This window comes from Lithobates pipiens, unplaced genomic scaffold, assembly GCF_037356315.1.
Source record: "Lithobates pipiens isolate NorthernLeopardFrog02 unplaced genomic scaffold, aLitPip1_a1.2 Scaffold_8, whole genome shotgun sequence".
Lineage (NCBI taxonomy): Eukaryota > Metazoa > Chordata > Amphibia > Anura > Ranidae > Lithobates > Lithobates pipiens.
In genome coordinates, this window is record NW_027507903.1 from 287,497,855 (window position 1) to 287,522,288 (window position 24,434).

Here is a 24,434-nt window from a genome sequence, read left to right on the forward strand (position 1 = left end):
TCATTTTTTAGATGAAGACCATTATGAACCATCCACCTTGTATGAAGATAGTGTTAAAAGATTTGTAAATCCACTATCTAAAATCAGGCAGCTCAGTGACTAGCAATGCACGAGTGCTAAATGTGGGATGGAGTTATAAAATTATATAATAGGTTTGTATTTCATTTACCTGTGAAAAGAAAAAAAACTTTAGACATGTACACCTTAAAGGTATTCTTTGGTGGTTTTCACAGCTTTATCTCATAATTACCCAGATGCAGATCGAGAAAATATGACTTTATATCTGCAAGCACAAAAGCTCCATTACACACAACGTGGATAGAAGCCTGCTGGAGAAACAAGCAGAGCACCTAGAAATCTACAGAATGAACTAGCACAACACAATGCTCCAAGTCATGGCCAAATTAAAGTCAAAAACAGACTCTCACCTTCTGTGGTCTCAACCACCATGACAAGCACACTGTATGCAGATTTCATGGCAGATCAAAGGTGCTGAAAACTGACCATGTATCCAAGTAACTAAGAGTTCTGGTCAGTTTGGTGAACATTCAAAATCTTAACAGGTGCTTGTACATTTAAATATATAAAAAAAAAAAAAAAAATACTAAAATTTACATTTTATTGATTCCCTAGGGAGTAGTATAAACCATTTAAATACGCAATTTTCTGCTAACCTCTATTACAAAACAGAACTGGTGTTAAATATTTTAAATTAAATTATGTAAAATAAGATAATGGCTTCTTGCTTTTGAATTGTAGACTAGTATTGGTGAGAAATTGAGGAGCCAATAAACCAATGGCTGGGGGGACAACAATTTAGGTCACAACTTTTATGTCTTAACATATGATTACAAATAAACAGAAAATGTTCAGTTAAAAAAAAAAAAAAAATAAAACTAAAAATATATATTCAGTAACAAGGGAATCCAACTCTACCATTAATGCCAGTGAACCAAAAATAGAAAATTTTTATTTCATGGTCTTCCCTTCAGAATTAACACACATATGACTTATTCACATGCCCAGGACACTAAAGCTTAGTACACATGGGCCAAATGTCGAGCAGCATCGGCCGGTTCAATAGAAACTGACCAACATTCAGGCTGTGCGTGCTGCAGCCAGTCCGACAGAAGGCAGCCATTTGGCTGGCTTCTGTTGAAGGGGCATGACCAAGAAAGGTTTGCTGATCACCTCCCAATGAGTGGCCTGGGGGAAGGGGGGCGCCCCCCTGTCAGAACACAATAGAACAGCAAGGGAGATCACTGTACTAACAGTGGACAGTTAGTACAGTGGCTCCTCCTGAGCTATCGTTTTTTTTTCTTATTTAGCCACTATTCAGGTTTGTTGCATTAAGGCAGCACCATAGTATGCAAGGGTCCTAAGGCTAGGGCTACAATGGAAATAAAGCTCTTTATTATCAGTTTTCTCATTAGCATTACATCGATTTCCGTGTGCTACAAATTAAAGGAACTACCAACAAGCTTATCTGAAACCAAGAACAAAATATAATATTATATCCGAGCTAGCTAGTCCTTAAATGTGGTGGCTGTATTGTTTTTCCTCTTTTCAGGTTTTTTTTTTTTTTTTTTTTTACACTTTCTTTTACTGCCATGAACTCACTTCCTGGGGCTAGAGGGGCAACACTATAATGTACCCATGGTGGAACGGCATCCTTATCCTAGGAAAAAAAGTGTTTTAGGACTACAAAACACCCTCCCTCTAAACAACATGGGGGAGGCAATATGTGGTCCTAACACTTCCTGATAACATTTGTTAACACTGCACAGGACAGAATTGGCTTTCTGGCAGAATCAACAGGTATTTTTTGCACTTCTTAAACCGATAAAAAAAATTATATATAAAAAAAATCAATTGTTTATTTACCAAACCAAAAAGGCAAAAAAGGGGAATTCAAGGTTAGTGTTTAAATATACTTTGAATTTCTCAGTTTAATGGTCTGTGTAACCCTAGCCTAACAAAAAGGCCTAAAGTCAGGGATATGCAATTAGCGGACCTCCAGCTGTTGCAGAACTACAAGTCCCATGAGGCATAGTAAGACTGACAGTCATAAGCATGACACCCAGAAGCAGAGGCATGATGGGACTTGTAGTCTTGCAACAGCTGGAAGTCCGCTAATTACCTATCCCTGGCCTAAGTTATAGTACTGTCAGTGGCACAGTTTGTTTCTCCAGCAGGACTCCCAGTCCCACCTTTACACAGCTAAAAGAGTATGAGCTAGAGCAGGAGTCTCCAAACTGCAGCCAAAGGGCCAGATGTGGCCCTATGCAAGCGTTCATCTGGCCCTTGGGGCACTATCCCTCCCCGACACATACAATGGGGCACTGCTTTTTTACCCCATTGATAGCAATGATGAGGCACTATTCCTCCCACTGACACCAATGATGGGGCACCATTGCTCCCACTGACACCAATGATGGGGCACCATTGCTCCCACTGACACCACCTCCTACTGACCACCAACTCTGAACCCATGTTTATTCTCACCGATGCTGGGCACAGGACATTTTCTAGCACAGCTGGCAACAATCCAGCCCGCCTGAAGGACAGTACACTGGCCCTTTGTTTGAAAGGTTTGGAGACCCCTGGGCTAGAGGAAAGAGCAGCTACAACATCCATATAGCCAATTATGCAAAGTCAAATAAATGCTTTGCACATTAACTCAATCCTGTGGCAAATGAAAATATTAAGATGCGCAATAATATATATATATAAAAAACAAGACAAAAAAAAAAACCTACATACACTGATTACACCCCATCTCCAGCGATGATTTTCTTTAATAAAATGCCTGTGCAGCTATGAAATTATACCTCTAAATTAAATATGGAGTATGAAAAATCCTGAAACAATGCTGTTATACTCTTAGTACATCAAAAAGATTTAATGGTGAACAACTGAATGAATGCCCATGCTCAGCATTTAAAAAAAAAAATCATAAGACTTTCAGCTGGTGTGCAATTAAAACACCAGTTGCTATCCAGTTACCGTTTCCTTCTACACAGAGATGGTAACAAGGACCATTAGAACCCAATGTAGAAACTTTGCAAATCATTTAATTCATTTCACATAAATCCTTGATGAAGATTAATTCTCTTATAAAACAGATGATATAAACACCCCCCCGCCTTAGTCAACCCTTGGGTAAAGAGGAGAGCAACAGACTATAAAAGAACACATTACAGGTCCTCCAGCACTAAGGGGGTAACATGCAGACACCTACTACTAATAAAAAAAATTTGGTGATGCCTCAGCTCCCTGAGACAACCGGGCATGTCTTGTACTAGAGGAAGCAGAAGAGATCAGCATACCCCAGCACACAGAAGCACAACCCACCCGTATCATATTTCACTTAAAACTAAATCAGTTAAAAAATAGATCTGTTGAAAGGCATTATCTAAAGGTTTCCAGACATTGGTAAGAACATTCTCCTTTCCGGTGTGAGGAGAGATGATACACCTCAGGGCTTGCAGCCTGATTCCATCAACCGGGTAAAGCTGCTGAAAAAACCTGGGATTCCTGCCCTTGACCCCCAAACTACACTGAGGGGGAAACAGAGCACAAATATGGGAGTGGTGGTTTAAAAAAAAAAAAAAAAAAAAAAAAAAAGCATAACAAACAAAATAAACAAAGGAGACCAAACTAGACACAGTATTGCTACTGGTCAGTAGGAATCTCTCTGTCTGGGTCAGGTTTGGTGGTCTGTCCAGGTGACGGAGTGTGAGAAACAGTGGGGATTAACGGGTGTGAGGCAGCCACCAGTGCTTCCACTGTAGCTGGGTGTCCCGAGGCAGCTACTCCAACAACTCCTGGGGGAAACCTGCAATGAGAGATAGCAACAAAACTGAGAAAGAAGCTCCAACTATGCCAGTAGGAAATGCACAGCAGTAGCAAACAGATTCTCAAAAAATAGTCAATAGTAATGCCTGAGGCGCATGTCACACTAGCAACAACTTGCCAATTTCGGGATCATTAGAAGACCACACCTTCTCCTGATGTTGCTTCCTTGCTGGCTGGTCCAGTGAAATGTTGATATGAGACAGCTTCCTTGCGAACAAGCAAGCGATCCACCCAGAAGTCTGACCGGCAGCTGGCTCAGCCTCTCAGCGCACAGCCTGAGCCAGTCGCTCCTGCCCCTTCTCCAGGACAGTGCTCCAGTGAGCACTGGTGGGACAGAGTAGAGAGGGGTAACTGACATCTAAACTGAGTGATCAGTTCTCATGTCACTGCATCAGACAACACTGCAGCATGGAGGTATGCATGTCGTTTTAGAATCCCACACGTAATTTTTACCTCTGAAAACCTTAATATTTATATATATATATATATATATATATATATATATATATATATATATATATATATATATATATATATATATATATATATATATATAACTACTTCAGCTCTGGAAAACATTACCACTCTTATGACCAGACCATTTTTGCTATTTGGCACTGCACTACTTTAGCTGCCAATTGTGTGGTATGCAAACAAAAATTTATATATCTTTTTTTCCCCCCCACAAAGAGAGCCTTATTTTGGTGGTATTTGAGCACCACTTGGTTTTTTATTTTTGCCCTATAAGTGAAAAAACAGATATAGTACTTTGTTATAAAACATATCCAATATAATAATTCAAAAAAATCTAAATTTCTTCACACAGTATCTCATAGCACGTACACCCCTCACATTTTTGTAATTATTTGATTATATCTTTCCATGTGACAACACTGAAGAAATTACACTTTTCTACAAGTAGTGAGTGTACAGCTTGTATAACTGTGTAAATATTCTGTCCCCTCAAAATAACACACAGCCATTATTGTCTAAACCGCTGGCAACAAAAGTGAGTAAACCCCTAAGTGAAAATGTCCAAATTGGGCCCAATTAGCCATTTTCCCTCCCCGGTGTCATGTGACTTGTTAGTGTTACAAGGTCTCAGGTGTGTTAAATTTGGTGTTATCGCTCTCACTCTCTCATATTGGTCACTGGAAGTTCAACATGGCACCTCAGGGAAAAGAACTGTGAGGATCTGAAAAAAAAAAAATTGTTGCTCTATATAAAAGATGGCCTAGGATATAAGAAGATTGCCAAAACCCTGAAACAAAGCTGCAGCACGTTGGCCAAGATTATACATCAGTTTAACAGGACAGGTTCCACTCTGAACAGGCCTTGCCATGGTCGAGCAAAGAAGTTTAGTGCACATGCTCAGCGTCCTATCCAGAGGTTGTCTTTGAGAAATAGACGTATGAGTGCTGCCAGCATTGCTGCAGAGGTTGAAGGGGTGGGTGGGGGTCAGCCTGTTAGTGCACAGACCATACGCCACACACTACATCAAATTGGTCTGCATAACTGTTGTCCCAGAAGGAAGCCTCTTCTAAAGATGATGCACAAGAAATTCTGTAAACAGTTTGCTGAAGACAAGCAGACCAAGGACATGGATTACTGGAACCATGTCCTGTTATCTGATGAGACCAAGATAAACTTATTTTGGTCTCATCAGATAACAGGACATGGTTCCAGTGTCAAGTGTGTGTGGCGGCAATCATACGGCGACATACTGAAGCAGAGCATGATCTCCCCCCTCCGAAGACTGGGCCGCAGGACAGTATTCCAACATAACAACGACCCCAAATACACCTCCAAGATGACCACTGCCTTGCTGAAGAAGCTGAGGGTAAAGGTGATGGACTGGCCAAGCAGGTCTCCAGACCTAAACCCTATTGAGCATCTGTGGGGCATCCTCAAATGGAAGGTGGAGGAGCGCAAGGTCTAACATCCACCAGCGCCACAATGTCATTGAGGAGTGGAAGAGGACTCCAGTGGCAACCTGTGAAGCTCTGTTGAACTCTATGCCCAAGAGGGTTAAGGCAGTGCTGGAAAATAATGGTGGCCACACAAAATATTGACACTTTGAGCCCAATTTGGACATTCACTTATGTATGTGCTCACTTTTGTTGCCAGTTGTTTAGACATTAATGGCTGTGTGTTATTTTGAGGGGACAGCAAATTCACACTGTTCTACAAGCTGCACACTCACTACTTTGTTTACATTATAGCAAAGTGTCATTTATTCAGTGTTGTCACATGAAAAGATATAAAATATTTACAAAAATGTGAGGGGTGTACTCACTTTTGTGAGATAATAGGCCAAAGTGTATTCTGCTACATGACTTTGGTAAAAATAGAAAAAAAAAAAAATCCCAATAAGTGTATATTGGTTTGCATGAAAGTTATAGAGTATACAAACTATGAGATATATACTAGAATTTTTATTTTAATTTTGTTACACTAGTAATAGCAGTGATCAGCGACTTATGGCGGTACTGGGGGCAATCTGACACTAACACTTTGTGGGCAATGACTGCCAGTGACACTAATACAGTGATCAGTGTTAATATACGCCAACACTGTTCTAATAACATTGGCTTGGAAGGGTTTAACTTTTGGGGCAATCAAAAGGTTAACTGTATACCTGGAAATGCAGAATCACAAATATATACATGATTCCGCACAGCCGGCCCAGACTGTAGCAGTAAAACTACAGTGTGCAGTCAGCAAGTATTTAAAACAAAATATTCATGTCACCAGAGTGAACTAATTTACTGTTTACCAAACAAGTTCCATTGACCAGGTTTCATCAGTTTATCATATGCTTGTAACCTTTTAATCTTTAACAATATGAAAATCAAAGCTCACCACACACATTACAATCTGATTGTACAATCTCCTTTAGATCTACCATGAACAATGTAGCTCAAGGCCCTACCTGATTTGGATACTTCAGGAAAGCCCTTATATTACATAAATATGGTAAACCTAAAGTTGATTTACAACCCAATTGTAACATGTATGATGACCCTCAGATAAGTACATAAAATCTGCTTAAAAAGAATGGATTCAAATGATATGGTTTCAAATGAGGCTTGCGTGTTTTATTATGAAGACGCATAGGGGTAGTGACTACGTTAATGTAATATTTCCAGATAACTTACTTGAATTCCACTTACCTATATCCTGCTGCTGCTGCCCCCCCATTAAGCTCTGGATGAACAGACTCCATTCCTGACCACTGTGCAGCTGCCATCAAATACTCCTTATTTACACAATTTCTCAAGCAATCTGGAATTGGACCTACAAAAAAAGGAAAATCAAAAGACAATAAATATTAAACAATGCTACATACTTTATAACAATTCAATTTTCTTTTTTTTCTATATATACCTGCAATGGCTCTACGAACTTCTTTAGCTGCCTCTTCTCTTGCTTCAATTGAAGCATGCTCACTGTACCAAGCAGTATGTGGGGTACAGATCAAATTAGGGGCATCTTTTAAAGCTCCCTGAGAAAAGCTAAAAGGTGGACATTGAATTAGAGTAGTAATGTTTTGCCATTATTTATCAGCGCGAAATAATAAATATATCAGATTAGAAAACAAAATACACACCTAAAAGGTTCAGACTCATGGACATCCAGCGCAGCACCACGGATTCGGCCATCTTTTAAAGCCTGGGCTAGCGCTTTCTCATCCACAAGTCCTCCACGAGCTGTGTTTACCAAGAAGCAACCCTGCCGCATCTGTATAAAATGTAAAAAAAAAAAAAAAAATAAAAAAAAATGTAAGAACAGAGCACAAAATTATTGAGCAAGCACAGAACTCCACATTACTTTTACTAAAAAGATCCAACACTGGTTTAATCATTTGAGCTCTGGGAGTTTTTATTCCCAAAAAAATAGAGCTCTTTTGGTGGTATTTGATCACCATTGTTTTTTGTTACCTTTTATTATATAATTGAAAAAAGACTGAAAATTGAGGAAAGGGAAAAAAAATTTAAAAAAAAAAAAAAAAAAAAAAAAAACACACCCACACTATTTACTTTTACTTTAATTTCTTCATAAAATTTTAACCCAAAATATATTCCGCTTCATGTCTTTGGTATGGTATGCTATATCTTTTACAGAAACCAACATATTTATTGGTTTGTGTAAAAGATATAGCATCTACAAACTATTGTATTTATACTGGAATTTTTATACATTTTTTGTTCTACGTGCAATGACGGAGATTAACTACTTCTAGTGTGACTGATAGTACGGGAGGCAATCTGACTGGGAGGTACACTCATACCTCCAATGACATCAATACAGTGTTAATATACACCATCTCTGTACTAATGACACTGGCTTGGAAGAGGTTAACATCTAAGGAGATTAAGGGGTTAATGTGTGTAATATCTGGCAGAAGGAAAAACAGATCATTCCCTCTGTACAGGGCTCTGGTCTGTGACCCATTGACAAAATCTCAATGCATCCAATTACAGAGGGATTCGGCCAGGGGGATGCACGTTTCCTGAACCCGTGAGAGAATGCCGGCATACAGATATGCAATTGTGTCTTACGAGCCGCCCACATGGTCGGCAAGTGGTTAATTATTCCAGTATATCTATTAGGGGTGTTGAAATTAATTGTCCCATCAATGCATCACAATTCAGCCTTCAATTATTCTTTATCGATGCAGAGATCAGCTGAATTGTGATTGCCCGACTGACGTCATCCAGGCACACCCGGCCTCTCCTGATGTCATCCAGCGCGGGGCTAGGGGGACGGAGGACTGCGCGTGGAGTCCTGTGACACTAAGGTGGAAAGAAGAATAAGTTAGCTCCGTATGACATCGCCTAGGAGGCGGGTTTGGGGTGTCCAGAGTCAGGAAGAGGGCGGAGTCTGTGGTCGGTAATAGAGAAGAGGGGAGTCTGTGTCTAGTGATGTTAGAAGCTGGGATGGAGCCCTGTACTCATCACACAGATTGTCCTCAGCCTGACGGTGAGTCACCTCTTCACACAGCCTGACTGCCTCATGTGTAATAGGAGGACCTACTGCCAGGGGGCACCGACCTGTCTACACAGCTGTATTATGGGACCGACCGCCCCCCTCCCACCTGTATACTACTGTAAGTCCCCCCACCTACACATGCACCTGTATACCGTACACCCCTTCCCATCCCTTATACTGTACACTGCTCTTCCCCCACCCGTACACTGCTCTGCCCCCACCTACACACCTGTCCACTGCTCTGCCCCCACCTACACACCTGTCCACTGCTCTGCCCCCACCTACACACCTGTCCACTGCTCTGCCCCCACCTACACACCTGTCCACTCCCTTTCCCCCCCACCCACACCTGTATACTGTCCACTCCCTTTCCCCCCCCCCCCACCCACACCTGTATACTGTCCACTCCCTTTCCCCCCCCCCCCACCCACACCTGTATACTGTCCACTCCCTTTCCCCCCCCCCCCACCCACACCTGTATACTGTCCACTCCCTTTCCCCCCCCCACCCACACCTGTATACTGTCCACTCCCTTTCCCCCCCCCACCCACACCTGTATACTGTCCACTCCCTTTCCCCCCCCCCCACCCACACCTGTATACTGTCCACTCCCTTTCCCCCCCCCCCACCCACACCTGTATACTGTCCACTCCCTTCCCCCCCCCCCCACCCACACCTGTATACTGTCCACTCCCTTTCCCCCCCCCCCCCACCCACACCTGTATACTGTCCACTCCCTTTCCCCCCCCCCCCCCACCCACACCTGTATACTGTCCACTCCCTTTCCCCCCCCCCCACCCACACCTGTATACTGTCCACTCCCTTTCCCCCCCCCCCACCCACACCTGTATACTGTCCACTCCCTTTCCCCCCCCCCCCCACCCACACCTGTATACTGTCCACTCCCTTTCCCCCCCCCCCCCCACCCACACCTGTATACTGTCCACTCCCTTTCCCCCCCCCCACCCACACCTGTATACTGTCCACTCCCTTTCCCCCCCCCCACCCACACCTGTATACTGTCCACTCCCTTTCCCCCCCCCACCCACACCTGTATACTGTCCACTCCCTTCCCCCCCCCCCCACCCACACCTGTATACTGTCCACTCCCTTCCCCCCCCCCCCCCCACCCACACCTGTATACTGTCCACTCCCTTTCCCCCCCACCCACACCTGTATACTGTCCACTCCCTTTCCCCCCCACCTGTATACTGTCCACTCCCTTTCCCCCCCACCTGTATACTGTCCACTACCTTTCCCCCCCACCTGTATACTGTCCACTCCCTTTCCCCCCACCCACACCTGCATACTGTCCACTCCCTTCCCCCCCACCCACACCTGTATACTGTTCACTCCCTTCCCCCACCCACACCTGTATACTGTCCATTACCCTCCCCCACACACCTGTATACTGTCCATTACCCTCCCCCACACACCTGTATACTGTCCATTACCCTCACCCACACACCTGTATACTGTACAACCCCCCCCCCCACACACACACCCCCACCTCTGTATACTGTACACAATCCCCCCCCCCCCCCCCCCCCACACACACCCCTTGAAGTCATCCAAGCACACCATCTCTCCTCATGTCTGCCTCGCCACCATTCGCCAGCAATCTTCCACGCCCACATAAAAGTATAGGCAGTAATCGTGATGCATTGCGGAATCGAAGACATGATAAACATAATCAAATTGTGAGGCCACCCTCACAAACACCCTGAAAACAAGTGTCCAACCAAAACACAAAAGTACTGTGGCAGCCTTGAAAATTAATGCAGAGTAAGGGGTTAACCTTCACTGTCTACTCTACACTGTCCTTCAAGAATCGCCAAAAACGGTTTTGAATTTGTCAAGGTGACAATCAAAAACCACTAATTGTTTTCCTGTTTCTCTTATCACTCTTCTTCCTCCCTCCTCTTTTTATAAAAGTCCAAGAAGTTCTTTCTCTGCCGTGAACAGGCATTTTATCAGCCCTCATTGAAGCCATATTATTGCTACTGAATGGTGCCCACTTCCGGTCTCAAGACCTTTCTGTTTTAGGCCTTGCTCACGCCCTTTCGCAGACTGGACCTATTTTTGGCTGCTATAGTGAATTGCTTTACCTCACTCAGCCTATACATGTTACCGACCCCAGTTTACTATACTGTTCAGCAGTTAAGACTACCAGACGTTTATGGTTATATTTTCTATGGCTGTAGTTCAGCTAATTAAAAGAATTTGTAAAAATAAATAAATAAATAAATAAATAAAAAATAAAAACACAAAAAAAAAAACTTTTAAAACATTTTTGAATGAGTGTATATATTAGTGGTAATTGAAAAAAGGTGTTTTAGATTTGAAAGGAACTATTTTTCATGATTTCACTGACACAAAAAAAAAAAAAAAAAAAAGATTTCTCACAGAAATCAAAGCTTATACAAAAAGTCAAGATTGCCAGACTAAATCAAAAAGGACAAAACACAGTATCTGAGAACAGCAAAAAGGATTTCAACTTCCACTGTTCTTAAATTTGAAATAGGAAAGGTTGCGATGGTTTAGTGCACATTTACTTTGTAACGTTTCACTGCCCAAGACTTTGTGTCTGCCATTCTCCCCATTATGCAAAGAAAGGCAAGTGTCAATTCTGTATTGGGGTTTTCACCGCTAAATGTAAACAAGCCTCAGGGAAGACAGTTGTATTATTATATCATAACACAGACAAAAAGGAGTAACACATTGCTACTGTTTAATTTGCTTTTAAATAGTTTTCCCTATTGCCTTTAAAGATGAAGTAAACGGGGGAAAAAAAAAAAAAAAAAAAACCACAGCCTGCAAGGCAAAGGCATAATGAGCTAGTATGCATAGCATAAAGTTACCTGAGAACGAAGCCCCCGAAGCGGTCCTCAGTCTTCCTCTTTGCGGCTGCCATGGATCCCGGAGCGACTTCCGGGTCCCTTGGCTCCAGCGCTGTGATTCGCCGGAGCCTCAATGACGTCACTCCCGCGCATGCGCACGGGAGACGGCACTCGCGGCATATCGCCGCAGTCTGCCCAGTGCACCGCTGTCTACGGCACATGCGCCGTAGACAGCGGTGGCGGTCTTCGGGTAAATATCTCCTAAACCGTACAGGTTTAGGAGATATTTCTTGGACCTACAGGTAAGCCTTAATCTAGGCTTACCTGTAGGTCAAAGTGGTTTGTAAGGGTTTACAACCACTTTACTATATTACTCCTTTTTGATATACTCATATCTACAGCATGCACTATAAAATTTCTCTAGTTTAAGATAAAGTAGGGTTTCATTAGATGATAATTATAAAAGATTCCGAACATAGTAATTGCTTCTACGGTTTACAAAATATGAACGATTACTGCAGGATGTCCAGAAGCCATGGAATATCTCCGACTGTAAAAAAATAAACCATTTAAATATGACATTGTGTCACTCAGAGCAGGTGATCTCCTGGGAAAATAGCAAGTCAGAAACCAATAATTTAACATGGACCATATGGACTTATTTCATGTACTCCTCCGACTTGGCTTCCTATAACTGACAGGCTTTCTGGGGATAGGTAACCAGAGACCCTATGTACTATAGTTTGTAACTTTTGGGGCAGCTCCGAGTTCCCTCTACCCTTCCCCCCTCCTTTTTTCTTTCTACCATATTGTCAATTTCTATCTTTTCACATCTACTCATATCCACAATATGTTTCTTATTGATATTAAAGTCTACAGACAAGATGGTCTCCCTGGCCCTTGTGAAAGGTTATGGGCTTACCTTGACTAGATCATAACCATCACTCCCTTCTAGGAGCCCTCTTCGTGTCCATGTACAAAGACTCTTACTGAACCCAATATGTCTGTACAAATTGTATTTGGTTACACTAGTTGTGGCCATCAATGCAACATTTCTATAGGTTTCTGTGCTTGTTGGCCTGTTTTGTTACCTCCCAAGATATGCTCTTGACTCTTCATTTTGCCCTGTTTTCCTTTTTCATAAGCTTTCTCTGCTTGTCCTATATTGTACTGGAATTTTCTGTATGTACCACACTGTTCCACTTTGCAAAAACCAATAAAAATGGATTAAACATATATGACATTGTACAGCTTTTCTATTTTAGGAGAAACCACTGCACCAGCTTTGAATTCTGAAATCTCCAGAACCACACAAGGTTGTTTGAAAATTATTCAAAGCATTGAAATCTTTTAAATGTCACATATTTCAAGCAGTGTGCATTTCACAAGCATATAAACCTAAAAAAGCTGCTCAAAAAAGGTGGCATACCTGCTTTATGGTGAAATCATTAATGAGGTGATGGTTGTGCTCATTCAGACTGCAGTGAAGTGTAATGCAGTCACTATGCATTAGCAGTTCCTGAAGAGTTCCCATTCTCTGCAGACCTAAAGAGCGCTCTACTCCATCCGAAAGATAGGGATCATAAAATATGACAGTAAATCCAAATGCTTTTGCGCGCAGAGCAACAGCTTGTCCAACCCGACCTACAAACCAATAGGCCATAAAAAGTCATTCATGATAAATGTCCCAATGTACAAACCAAAATAATATAAAATGTAAACATTGCTGACTATACTAATCAATTAGATGACTATTAATGTTGAAGTCTATGTGTTTACTAGACTGAGTTTTACCAAGTCCAATGATTCCTAAAGTCTCCCCACGGATTCTGGCAGCTCCACCAGCCACCTCTCTTATTTGTTCCACACTGGATGCTCGGTTCCCCTCCCTCATAGCTTGGTGTAACCATGTGACCCGTCGGTACAGGTTCAGAATGTGGCAGAGGGTTGAATCAGCTGTCTCCTCTACTGACGACGAGGGAACATTGCAAACTGCAATCCCTAGGGGAAAAAATAAAAATAAAAAATGCCATAATCAGTAATATTAGTCTTATACGACTATGCAAGATAATAAAAAAAAAAAAAAAAAAAAAAAAAAAACTACTTCCAATTTACCTAATTCAGCTGCAGACTTAATATCAATATTGTCATATCCACTGCCAATCCTTATGATGATACGAAGTGCCTTGAATTTCTCCAAGTCCTCTCGAGATAGGGAAATTGTGTGATACATAAGGGCTCCCACAGCTTCGCTTAATACCTATACAAAAAGCATGGCGAAGAAAACACTGGTTATAGAAAAAAAAAAATAATAAATAAAAAAAAAAACATCAAAGCATGGATAATTACATTTGCTTGTCATTATCCTAGTGATGAGAATCTCATATGGCCAGCATAAACAGCTATTGGGACGTGGGCTATGACGTAAATGCTCTAAGAACAGTAGAACTACTGGAGTCACAGAAGCTGCAGCCTACTGGCTGGTTAAAATGCAAGTCTGAAGCGCCAATGAGGGCGTAACGGCTCGTACACACTATAAGAAAATCAGGAAACATTTTCGTCCAAAGAATTTCTGTACAAACTTTCATACAGTCGTACACAACTTTCCACAGCTGATTCCAAATGTTCGTACGAAAATTCCCAAAGGGACAAACACCAAAATGTATCTCGTACGGGAACAGAACAAACCATTTTTTCAAAGGTGTACTGGTTTCGTACGATTTTTGTACAAGAAAAATACCACAAAAAAAAAAAAAAAGCCTTTGTCGTATGAGAATGATCTTACAAATCTTCGTTCATTGGTTTCCGATTTGCTATGAAAACATCGAGAAAAATAAATAAATCGCATGAACATTCGCCCGATTTTCTTATAATAGTGTGTACCCAACTTTAAGCTGGTCATACAACTTTGTTTTTCTTTGTAGTGATGAAAACAATTTGAAGGAGCAGGATGGAAACATTTTCTTGAACAAACAAAATTCTAACTATGAATGTGGTTCTCTTTTGGGAAAAAATATCCATTAAAGGGCTTTAAATGGTTAGGGAAAGATATTGTAAATCCACTGCACACAGAATGTCTGAGGGGAAAAAAAAAAAAAAAAAAAGGATTAAACATAGGCTGTATTTAGGTCTAAATCCATTGCTCCTCTGTAGAGTGGTCTGCGTTCGGATTACCTTTCAGAGGCGATTGACAGGAAGTTAGAAGGCAATGTAATGCCTCCTCACCTCCTGATTTAGCCCTGTTTTTTCCCAAAAATGTACTGCAACCATGTGCTTTACAAGCAGTTGAGGGGCGTATGCAGCACTTCCCTATTTAGCGAGCTTATCGATAGCTGGTCACAATATATTGAATATATTTTGCCACGGGCGTGAAGCATCTTGACCGCAGCATGTAAACACCTAAATTTGTTGCCATTTGCATGTCTAAACATAGTCTTGCTGTGTCTTAATTCTAACAGCAAGGCACAAAAACCAGTGAAACCAAAAGGGTTTTTATTCCATTAGTAAGAGAATTTTTGAAGAACTGAAAAAAAATATTACTTTCTCATGAATTTCTTGTGTAGATTGAGCATCACAGAATGCCACTGTAGCCACATCCTTTAATATAGGCATTTCAACTGTGCAGTCTCTTCCATCCAAAAGAGCCACCAAAGGACGGACTGGCATAGGACCATTAAGGATTGGTGGTCGGATACCTACAAAAAGGCAAACAATAATAAATATACAGCAAGTCTACCTGCATTACAGTAATACCTTTAGAGCGACCACTAAAATAATGTTGAGAAAGTCTTGATGTTATTCCATCACTTTACTAATATTTAGTTCAAAATATTGTTCGGTCTAATTAAATGATTTTTTAATTTGCCATAAAATCCTTTCCAGTAAAAAAAGAAAAAAAAAAAAAAAAAAAAAAAAAAAAAACAACTATAGATACAAGAGTATAGTTTTTTTTTTTTTTTTTTTTTTTTTTTTTTAAGTGGCAGAGAAAGGAAAAATAAAAATGGAAGACCCTCTCCATTATAAAGGGAATGGCTGCTCTTACCATGACTTCTTATACATTAGAAAAGCTAGGACAAAATAAGGGAGGAGCTTAAAGTGGTTGTAAACCCTTACAACACACTTTGACCTACAGGTAAGCCTAGATTAAGGCTTACCTGTAGGTCCAAGAAATATCTCCTAAACCTACACGGTTTAGGAGATATTTGCCGAAAGACAGGCACCGCTGTCTACGGGGCATGTGTCAGACAACGGCGCGCAGGCGCACTGAGCGCGGCACCAACTGCGAATATGCCACGCGTGGCAGCTCCCGTGCGCATGTGCGGAAGTGATGTAATTGCGGCTTCGCCGAATGACATCGGCAGAGCAGCAAGACCCACCGAGAAGATGGATGCGCTGGACTACAGGGGACAGCGGTGACTTTGCTGGCTCCTGTGTCAGGCAAGTGACACATAATGGACTACTACGCGATGCATAGTAGTCCATTATGCTTTACCTTTGCAGGGAATGAAAGAGGAAGTAAACTCATCAGGGTTTACTTCCTCTTTAAGCATTTTTAAGAAGCATGCAATAGAGGAAAAGTTTAAAAAAAAAAAAAAAGAAGGGGGGGGGGTGTTTAAGATATCCCAGAAAATCCTGCAAAAGTGACAGTTAAAGGGAACCAAGAAAAAGAAGCCTGCAGCACATCCTTCTTGTTTAAGGATAATTAAACCAGGATCAGACAGCAGCCCAATAGGATTAAGTGAAACTGTGAAAATATGTCTGGGTGTCTTGCACTGTAGATTTGCTCAAAGGCACCATAACCAACATCCCAGAAAACAGCAAGTGTTCAAGAGTAGATACATGGGAAGTACTGACGTGCACGCTCATGGAGGGCTGCGTTTATCTGCTTGGGCATACACAGGTGCTCTGTGCATCCCTGTGCAGGCAGTCCCACCGATGTTAAATCAGATGGGGCGGCTGCACGGAGACACAGCCGCTACTCTTAATCTGACATCTGTGTTGGTGCGTTTCCCTTAACTCACACTGTCTGCGTTCAGGGCCATGCACATGCATGTCATCAGATGGCAATCAGCGTCTGCCCATGCATTTTTGCACATTCTTACTAACTTTTCCATATTTAATAGCATGATTTATTTGGCAAGAACATGGCGGCAGTTAAGACTACGCTAGCAACTTTTACTTTTAAAGGAGAACCGGTCATACCAGCAATATGGAGCCAAATGTACAATATATGTGTAAAGCGCTGCATAAATGGACAGTGCTATACAAGTACCTGAAATAAAATTATTTTTCTGTAAATACTAGTGTCTTACTTTACATTCTGAGTTACCGAAACAGTACACTTACTCATATGAGAGGTAAAGATAAAGGTATATTTGTTCTAGATTTCAAAGTATTAAAGCCACTGGTCAGCAGGAACAGAAAGGAGACTAGTATTTTATTAACCACTTGCTGACCGGGCCTTTTTCTGACATTTTTTTGTTTACAAGTAAAAATCTAAAATTTTGGCTAGAAAATTACATAGAACCCCAAACATTAGATATATATTTTTTAGCAGAGACACTAGAGAATCGCTGCAATATTTTATGCAACACTGTATTTGCGCACCAGTCTTTCAAACGCAACTTGGAGGGAAAGGGGAAGAAAAAAAATAAAATAATAAAAACACACACACACACACACTTTAACCACTTAAGCCCCGCTAAAGGACCAAGCCCCTTTTTGCAATTTGGCACTGCGTTGCTTTAACTGACAAAACAAAATTGGCGTCCTTTTTCCCCCCACAAATAGAGCTTTCTTTTGGTGGTATTTGATCACCTCTGCGGTTTTTATTTTTTGCGCTATAAACAAAAATAGAGCGACAATTTTGAAAAAAGATGCAATATTTTTTACATTTTGCTATAATATCCCCTAAAAATATATATAAAAAAAATTTCCCTCAGTTTAGGCCGATACATTAGTATTTTTTTTCCCCAAAATCGCAATAAGCTTTTGATTGGTTTGCGCAAAAGTTAACGCGTCTACAAAATAGGGGATAGTTTTATGGCATTTTTATAAATTATTATTTATTTTTTTTACTAGTAATGGCGGCGATCAGCGATTTTTATTGTGACTGCGACATTATGTCGGACAATATTGACACATTTTTGGGACCATTGGCATTAATACAGCGATCAGTGCGATTAAAAATGCACCGATTACTGTAAAAATGTCACTGGCAGTAAAGGGGTTAACCACTAGGGGGCAGTGTAGGGGTTAAGTATGTGTTTTTTACTGTAGGGAGCGTGGCTTGGCGTGCGACGTCACTGATCATCTTACCCTATGACAGGGAACAGACGATCAGCGACAGGCTCACTAGGAAACGAGAGGTTTGTTTACACTTGCCTCTCCTCGTTCTTCAGCTCTGTGGCCCGATCGCTGCGGGTCCCGCTGCCACGGTAACAGAGCTCAGGACCAGATCACGAGGGTGGGGGGGCGGGGGATGTTGCTGGGGGATGGAGCATTTACATTTTTATTTTTCCTTTTTTGCTTTTCATTTTAATTTTTACATTGTCCCTTTATTTTATTTTTTTCAATCACTTTTATCCCTATTACAAAGAATGTAAACATCCCTTGTAATAGAAATAAGAACAGGACCTCTTTATTGACCTATCTTGCCCTCACTCAACTTCCTGCCTAGCCATCAGCCACATCAGATCTCTTCCGGCTTACCGACGGCTGCAGTAAGCTGGGAATTGGGCAGGAATTAGTGGGAGGGGCACCTCTCCCGCCACCTATAAAGGACTTACCGGAATGCTGGCCGCCTAACGGGGGAAAAAAAAAAAAAAAAAGAAGAGGGGAGGAGGACATGGCAGCTAGCTGCTGCCATAACAGTATTTAACATCAAAGTAATGATGTACATTCACAGTTAGGCGGCCACAACATGTGGTGGGGAGCTCAGGAAAGGCATCATAAAATAAAAGAAACAAACTTTTATGATAGGTAAGGAAAGGCTAGAACCCATCTGGTTTTTACTGTATGGATACTTATTGCAGATGTGGGGTTGATGAGCCTCCTTCTGCTCCTTGTAAAATTGATTGGATCACGTTTACAAAAAAAAAAAAAAAAGGAAGCTTAAATGCGGAGGTCCGCCCACTACTGCAAATATTAGAAGTCAGCAGCTGAACAAGCGGAAGTTCTACTTTTGGGCAGAACTCAGTATTACCGTATATACTCGAGTATAGGCCGACCCGAATATAAGCCGAGGCCCCCAATTTACCCCCAAAAAAACTGGCAAACTTATTGACTCGTGTATAAGCCGAGGGTAAGACATGCCTGTCCATCCCTGTGTGTGTGTCCGTCCATCCCTGTGTGTCCGTCCATCCCTGTGTGTCCGTCCATCCCTGTGTGTCCGTCCATCCCTGTGTGTCCGTCCATCCATCCCTGTGTGTGTCCATCCATCCATCCATCCCTGTGTGTGTGTGTCTCCATCCATCCATCCATCCATCCCTGTGTGTGTGTGTCTCCATCCATCCATCCATCCATCCATCCCTGTGTGTGTGTGTCTCCATCCATCCATCCATCCATCCATCCCTGTGTGTGTGTGTCTCCATCCATCCATCCATCCATCCCTGTGTGTGTGTGTCTCCATCCATCCATCCCTGTGTGTGTGTGTCTCCATCCATCCATCCATCCATCCCTGTGTGTGTGTGTCTCCATCCATCCATCCATCCCTGTGTGTGTGTGTCTCCATCCGTGTGTGTGTGTATCCATCCGTGTGTGTGTGTGTGTGTGTGTGTGTGTGTGTGTGTGTGTGTGTGTGTGTGTGTGTGTGTGTGTGTGTGTGTGTGTGTGTGTGTGTGTGTGTCCAGCCTACCTGTGTCCCGAGCCTTTGTCCCGAGCCTCCTTGCCTCCGTGCCTCGCCGCCGTGCCTTGCCTCCGTCCCGTCCCGTGCCGTGCCTTGCCTCCGTCCCGTGCCCCCTTCGTCGGCGCCTCGGCGGCCATTGTAAAATTCAAAAGCTGCGCCGCCGCCTTCGCCTGTGATAGGCGGAACACTGAATTTCCCAGCAGCCTGTGTTCCGCCTATCACGTACATCGTATCATCCTCGTCCGTAGTACGAGGATGATACGATGTCCGTGATAGGCGGAACACAGGCTGCTGGGAAATTCAGTGTTCCGCCTATCACAGGCGAAGGCGGAGCCGGAGGCGCGGCTTTTGAACTATAGAATGGCTGCTGTCTGTCTGCTCGACACGCTGATCGAGCGGGCAGACAGCGATGACTCGAGTATAAGCCGAGGGGGGCACTTTCAGCCTCAAAAAAGAGGCTGAAAATCTCGGCTTATACTCGAGTATATACGGTAACTGGCAGAAAATGCCAAGATCCTGGTAAAACTCAAGGACATACAGGACAGGTACATCCTTTTGCAAGCACTTTTTTTATTATTATTATTATTATTTTTTACTTGCTCTTTTCTGGGGTCACTGAAAAAAAATAATAAAATAAAAAAATAAAAACCCCCACACACGATAAGATGATCTACCCAATAGACTCACTGGCAGTGACAATCTGACAGAACCCAACCCATTTCCTCTATTCAAAACAAACATTTAGGCTAGATTTGGCCTTAAAAGTGGACTAAAAGGCAAAACTTTCATTTTAGATCAAGGATTAGATTAGAGCAAGGCTCCATTTCTACCGGACCATAGTGCAGTGACCGCTACTGCACCACTTTTTAAAAAAAATTTTTTTTATCTGTGGAGCATTTTGGAGCGCCACCATTCAATTAAATGAGCCTCCCTCCACACCAAAAAATGCTCCAATGAAGCTCGTGTAGCAAATCTTGGCACAGAGTCAGGAGCATTTTGTGTTGTGATGTTTGATGCTCGAGAATCGTGGCAAAAATCTCACCGGGTTTAGGGTTCCATTAAGAAATAAATGGCATAGCAAACACGTCCCATGTTTTGCTGCGATTCCTGTATGCTCAGTTGTGAATGGAGCCTAAAGGCAGGGTTAGAACACTTGGTTCATTTTTTGCCATCTGTGCCATTGTCAAAACAGGATGCGAGAGAAAATCCCTGTGAATTAAGGGAATCCCTTGAGGACCCCCAGGTCACCAGAACTAGTGTCCTCATTGAAAGATTTACCCTCTATTACTTTTCTGGGGACACCCCAAAATTTTGGATTTGTTTTTACTTTCAATGATAATGATAAAACAGGACACATAGAAAGGGTGAATCTCCCTAATCGGGGAACAGACAGTGATAAAAATCAACGGAGGTTCTAATCCCTCTCCACTCTGTCCAAAACTAAAGAAAGGTTTTGCCTTTAGTTATACGTTAAAGAACGGAATAGGATTCTATGCAATAAAACAGGGTTTTCCAAATTGTCCAACAAAAGCCCAGTTAATAGAACAATGCAAAAGACAACAAATTATAAATGATATTTTCTAACCATCACAGATTCGGTCCAGACGTTGTCTCTTCACTTTGTGTTTGTCCATGGTTCGGTTCTTAGAAACCTACTAGAAAAAAAATTAAAATAAAATTTCACTATCAAGTACCAGAAGTTTATCATCAACAGGATAAGTTTAAAGTGGATGTAAACCCAATGTCATCCTTTCTAAACTGTCATAGGGGTTATCTATAAGGATATACATGCCATCTGCATGCATCTTTAACTGTCAAATGTCTCCCCTCTGTCTGCTGAGACCCGAAAAACTGCATATTCTGTGGGTGGGTCTGTTGTCTGGAGTCGTGATGTCAGTAGACTCCCACCCTCCTCTACACTCCCCTTATCAATATGCATATTATTCTCCAGTCCAGTGTATTTTTTACACTGAACTTCTGCTACGATCTCTAACATCCAGTGAAAAGACCGGAAAGTAACCACATGACTTCAGCATGCCAAATCATGCTGAGGTGGGGAACATCCAATCCTTGCAGAGCAGCAGAAGAAAGGAGTGGGAGGGAATTAAAAAATAATGCATGTCTCTTAGGCTAGTGCACAAGATATGTAAATCACCTGTCACTCACAGCAAGGAGGGAGGACTTGACAAAGTTTGTCAAGAATTGTCTGACTGAACAATAAATGATTCCTCTGACTCACAGCTGCAGTGGGCGGGGCAGAGCCCTCCCGCAGACGTCAGCCGGGGAGGAGGGGGGCGGAAGAGAGCTGACAATCAGCTCAGCGTCGGGAGGCATGTTTATAGAGATACAGAGGGAATAATAAATTATTAGAAGGTATGAGAGCAGCATGAGCAGAAGGGTGGTGGGGGGAGGTTGGAGGTCAGTGGAGAGCTGCAGAGAGCAGGCTGTGGATGACGGAATCACGCAAAAAACTAACCAAGGTGTCAGGGGTTCAGCAGCCATGATTATCGTGGTCAGTTTGCAGAGGCAAGGGTATAGTCAGGCAGGATCAGCCAGGTTTTTTAGGGTATACAGAGGGCCAAATGACACAGAACAAGCACTGTGCTGTATACCATGCTTTAAGGGAACAGTATCTTTTTTTTATATTAAACGCTTTAAGAGGCTAAAGGAAATGTAACCAGTTGAAATGAATGATATAAGCCACAAATACCAAAGATGACTTACTTTAAAATGTGCAAGAAACTGCATAAGCAACTGTTCAGAAATCTAGCAGGCAGCTGTTAGAACTACAGATATTCATATCCCCAAAGCTAATTTCTTCCCTGCAGGGACAAAAATGTTGAACACCTGGCTTAATTGACAGGTATGCTCAGAACAACAACCATGTGGTCCAGCAGCTTGCAATGTCCTTTGGGACCCTTATCCTCAAAACTGTCTGTTTTCATTCACAAATAAAGAACATATAATCTTTACTGACAGACATTTTAAATATTGTTTACCATGGATAGTTCATATCATTTAAAGCTGGCCATAGACACACGGACCAGGCTAAGAAACCCTATTTTAGCAACACCTTTACAGATTTGGCTAGAGAATAAATAAATGCTTCTGCATATGACAAACTCAGCACATAAGGATATTATGTATTCCTAATCATTCTCTAGATGCCATATGCAGCAATGAAAAGATGCACGAGAGTCAAAACACAGGTACACTCTTATGGTCATTGGTAAATAGATTTATTTTTTTTTTTTTTTTTTTATCCTGCCCACTCAATATATGAGAATTAAAAAGCACATTAAACACTTACATGGGTGAATATATGTACATAAATTGCATTTACACTACGCTCTTGCAAAATCAATGGTTCAGTGAACCATGTTTGCACATTACTGTGAGCTGCAGTAAAGTCCATTACTGCGTTTAACGGCTATGCATAGTAGAACAAACGTGCAACATGCTGCACAAATCTGAATCCAGTCAAATTACAAGCATCCTTACGATCAGTCTAAAAATCAGGTTTCTAGAAGAAGCAAAATTCATAATTGTTTACCAACTATTTTTTATAAGGGATGCAGGATAAGGTTTGATTGTAGAAAATACGTTTCCTGTTTTGTTGATCTAAAAGGGATGTGCACTGAAGCATTAAAGCAAGTGCAATAATAGCTTGTCAGTGCAATTTGCTGGATATCATTATTATAGTTAAATGTTTTGTTGTGAAGGAACACCGAGAGAATGATCAAGAAACCAAAATCTGAAAAACACTGGCTTATTGTAATCTTGTACACAGACGATAGTGGGCACATCTGTCATGTCTTAATTAACTTAAAAAGACATTTCACTGAAAACTGACATTTTAGAATTTGGAAAATACATATCTAAATTGGTATCCATGGCAGCAACTCCCCTTCAAGTCTCCTGTCCCACAAGGGCCAGTCAGGGCTCTCTGGTGGAAGTTAATGAGCTGCAAATCATTGAACACCCCCACTTTAGGAAGAAGAGTTTAAAGAGGACCTTCAGTCATATCTATTAAAATCTTCTGCCTTTGTTGTTTTTACTTTGGATAGCAAAATATTTTTTTTTCTGCCAGTAAATACCTTATAGAGCCAACTTCACGTTTCTTGTCTGGTCATTACCCTAGGCTTATGACATCATACCTGATGGAGCATGCATGCTCCGAACACAATCTCTACTACGCCCCCTGTCCGTCACAGCTGATGCATTTGCTGCGCTGGTCTCATCCAGCCTCGGAAGCCACTGGAGAGGCCGGGACTGCTGATCACCATTGCCCAGCTGAACGGAATGGATTCCCGTGGATATATTACACATGCCTGCTTATTTCTACTCAAATGCGAGTGGATTATGACAGAATAAACTGGATGTTTTTAACCTAAATGCTACACTCTTCTTGTCCTATGACATCATGCACAGCTTGCTCTCTCTCTCATGAGTTTGTCAGGAAGGTAAAGGGGGGGGGGGGGTGATGAATCATAAGAGTGCAAATGAGAGCTGCAGAGCTTGAGGAGTGTATGTAAATCCAGGAAGTGAACAGGCGCCAGCTTCAGCTGCCCACAGTTTAATTGGTTGCAGCCAGGGTTAGTGAAGGACGATTTCTGCAGCACATTTGGCGAGTACAGAATCACAGCATATATAAAATATGCAAAGTGGTTGGAGGGAAGCTTCAGAATGGCAAAAATGTTTTTTTTTTATTACAAATTATGTGAGCAGACTGCAGTTCCTCTAATTATTTCCTGGGAGAACTTCCTTAACCAATTGACCTCCGGAAGGTTTTACCCCCTTCGTGACCAGGCCACATTTTTGATATTCGCCACTGTGCTACATTAACTGCCAATTGCATGGTCATTTAACTGTACCCCAACTAAAATTATCTTATCACC

The 24,434-nt window shown here is 41.9% G+C and overlaps 1 protein-coding gene across 4 annotated transcripts in view; it reads right to left on the reverse strand.

Moving 5' to 3' along the window:
• Positions 1–2,768: 2,768 nt before the first annotated feature.
• LOC143962858 (C-terminal-binding protein 2) overlaps positions 2,769–24,434 on the reverse strand; it is a 33,452-nt gene continuing 11,786 nt past the window's right edge. For 2 of the 4 annotated variants that reach the window (XM_077472327.1, XM_077472328.1), the window contains 9 exons: positions 21,122–21,191; positions 15,231–15,385; positions 13,806–13,950; positions 13,485–13,691; positions 13,120–13,334; positions 7,469–7,599; positions 7,246–7,373; positions 7,032–7,155; positions 2,769–3,838 (listed from right to left, as the gene is read on the reverse strand). In XM_077472327.1, the coding sequence (XP_077328453.1) occupies positions 3,676–3,838; positions 7,032–7,155; positions 7,246–7,373; positions 7,469–7,599; positions 13,120–13,334; positions 13,485–13,691; positions 13,806–13,950; positions 15,231–15,385; positions 21,122–21,170 (1,317 nt within the window). In that variant the 5' untranslated portion in view covers positions 21,171–21,191 and the 3' untranslated portion in view covers positions 2,769–3,675. Of the gene's footprint in view, positions 3,839–7,031; positions 7,156–7,245; positions 7,374–7,468; positions 7,600–13,119; positions 13,335–13,484; positions 13,692–13,805; positions 13,951–15,230; positions 15,386–21,121; positions 21,192–22,260; positions 22,376–24,434 lie in introns of those variants that run through there. The other 2 variants (XM_077472329.1, XM_077472330.1) reach the window with 2 other exon arrangements.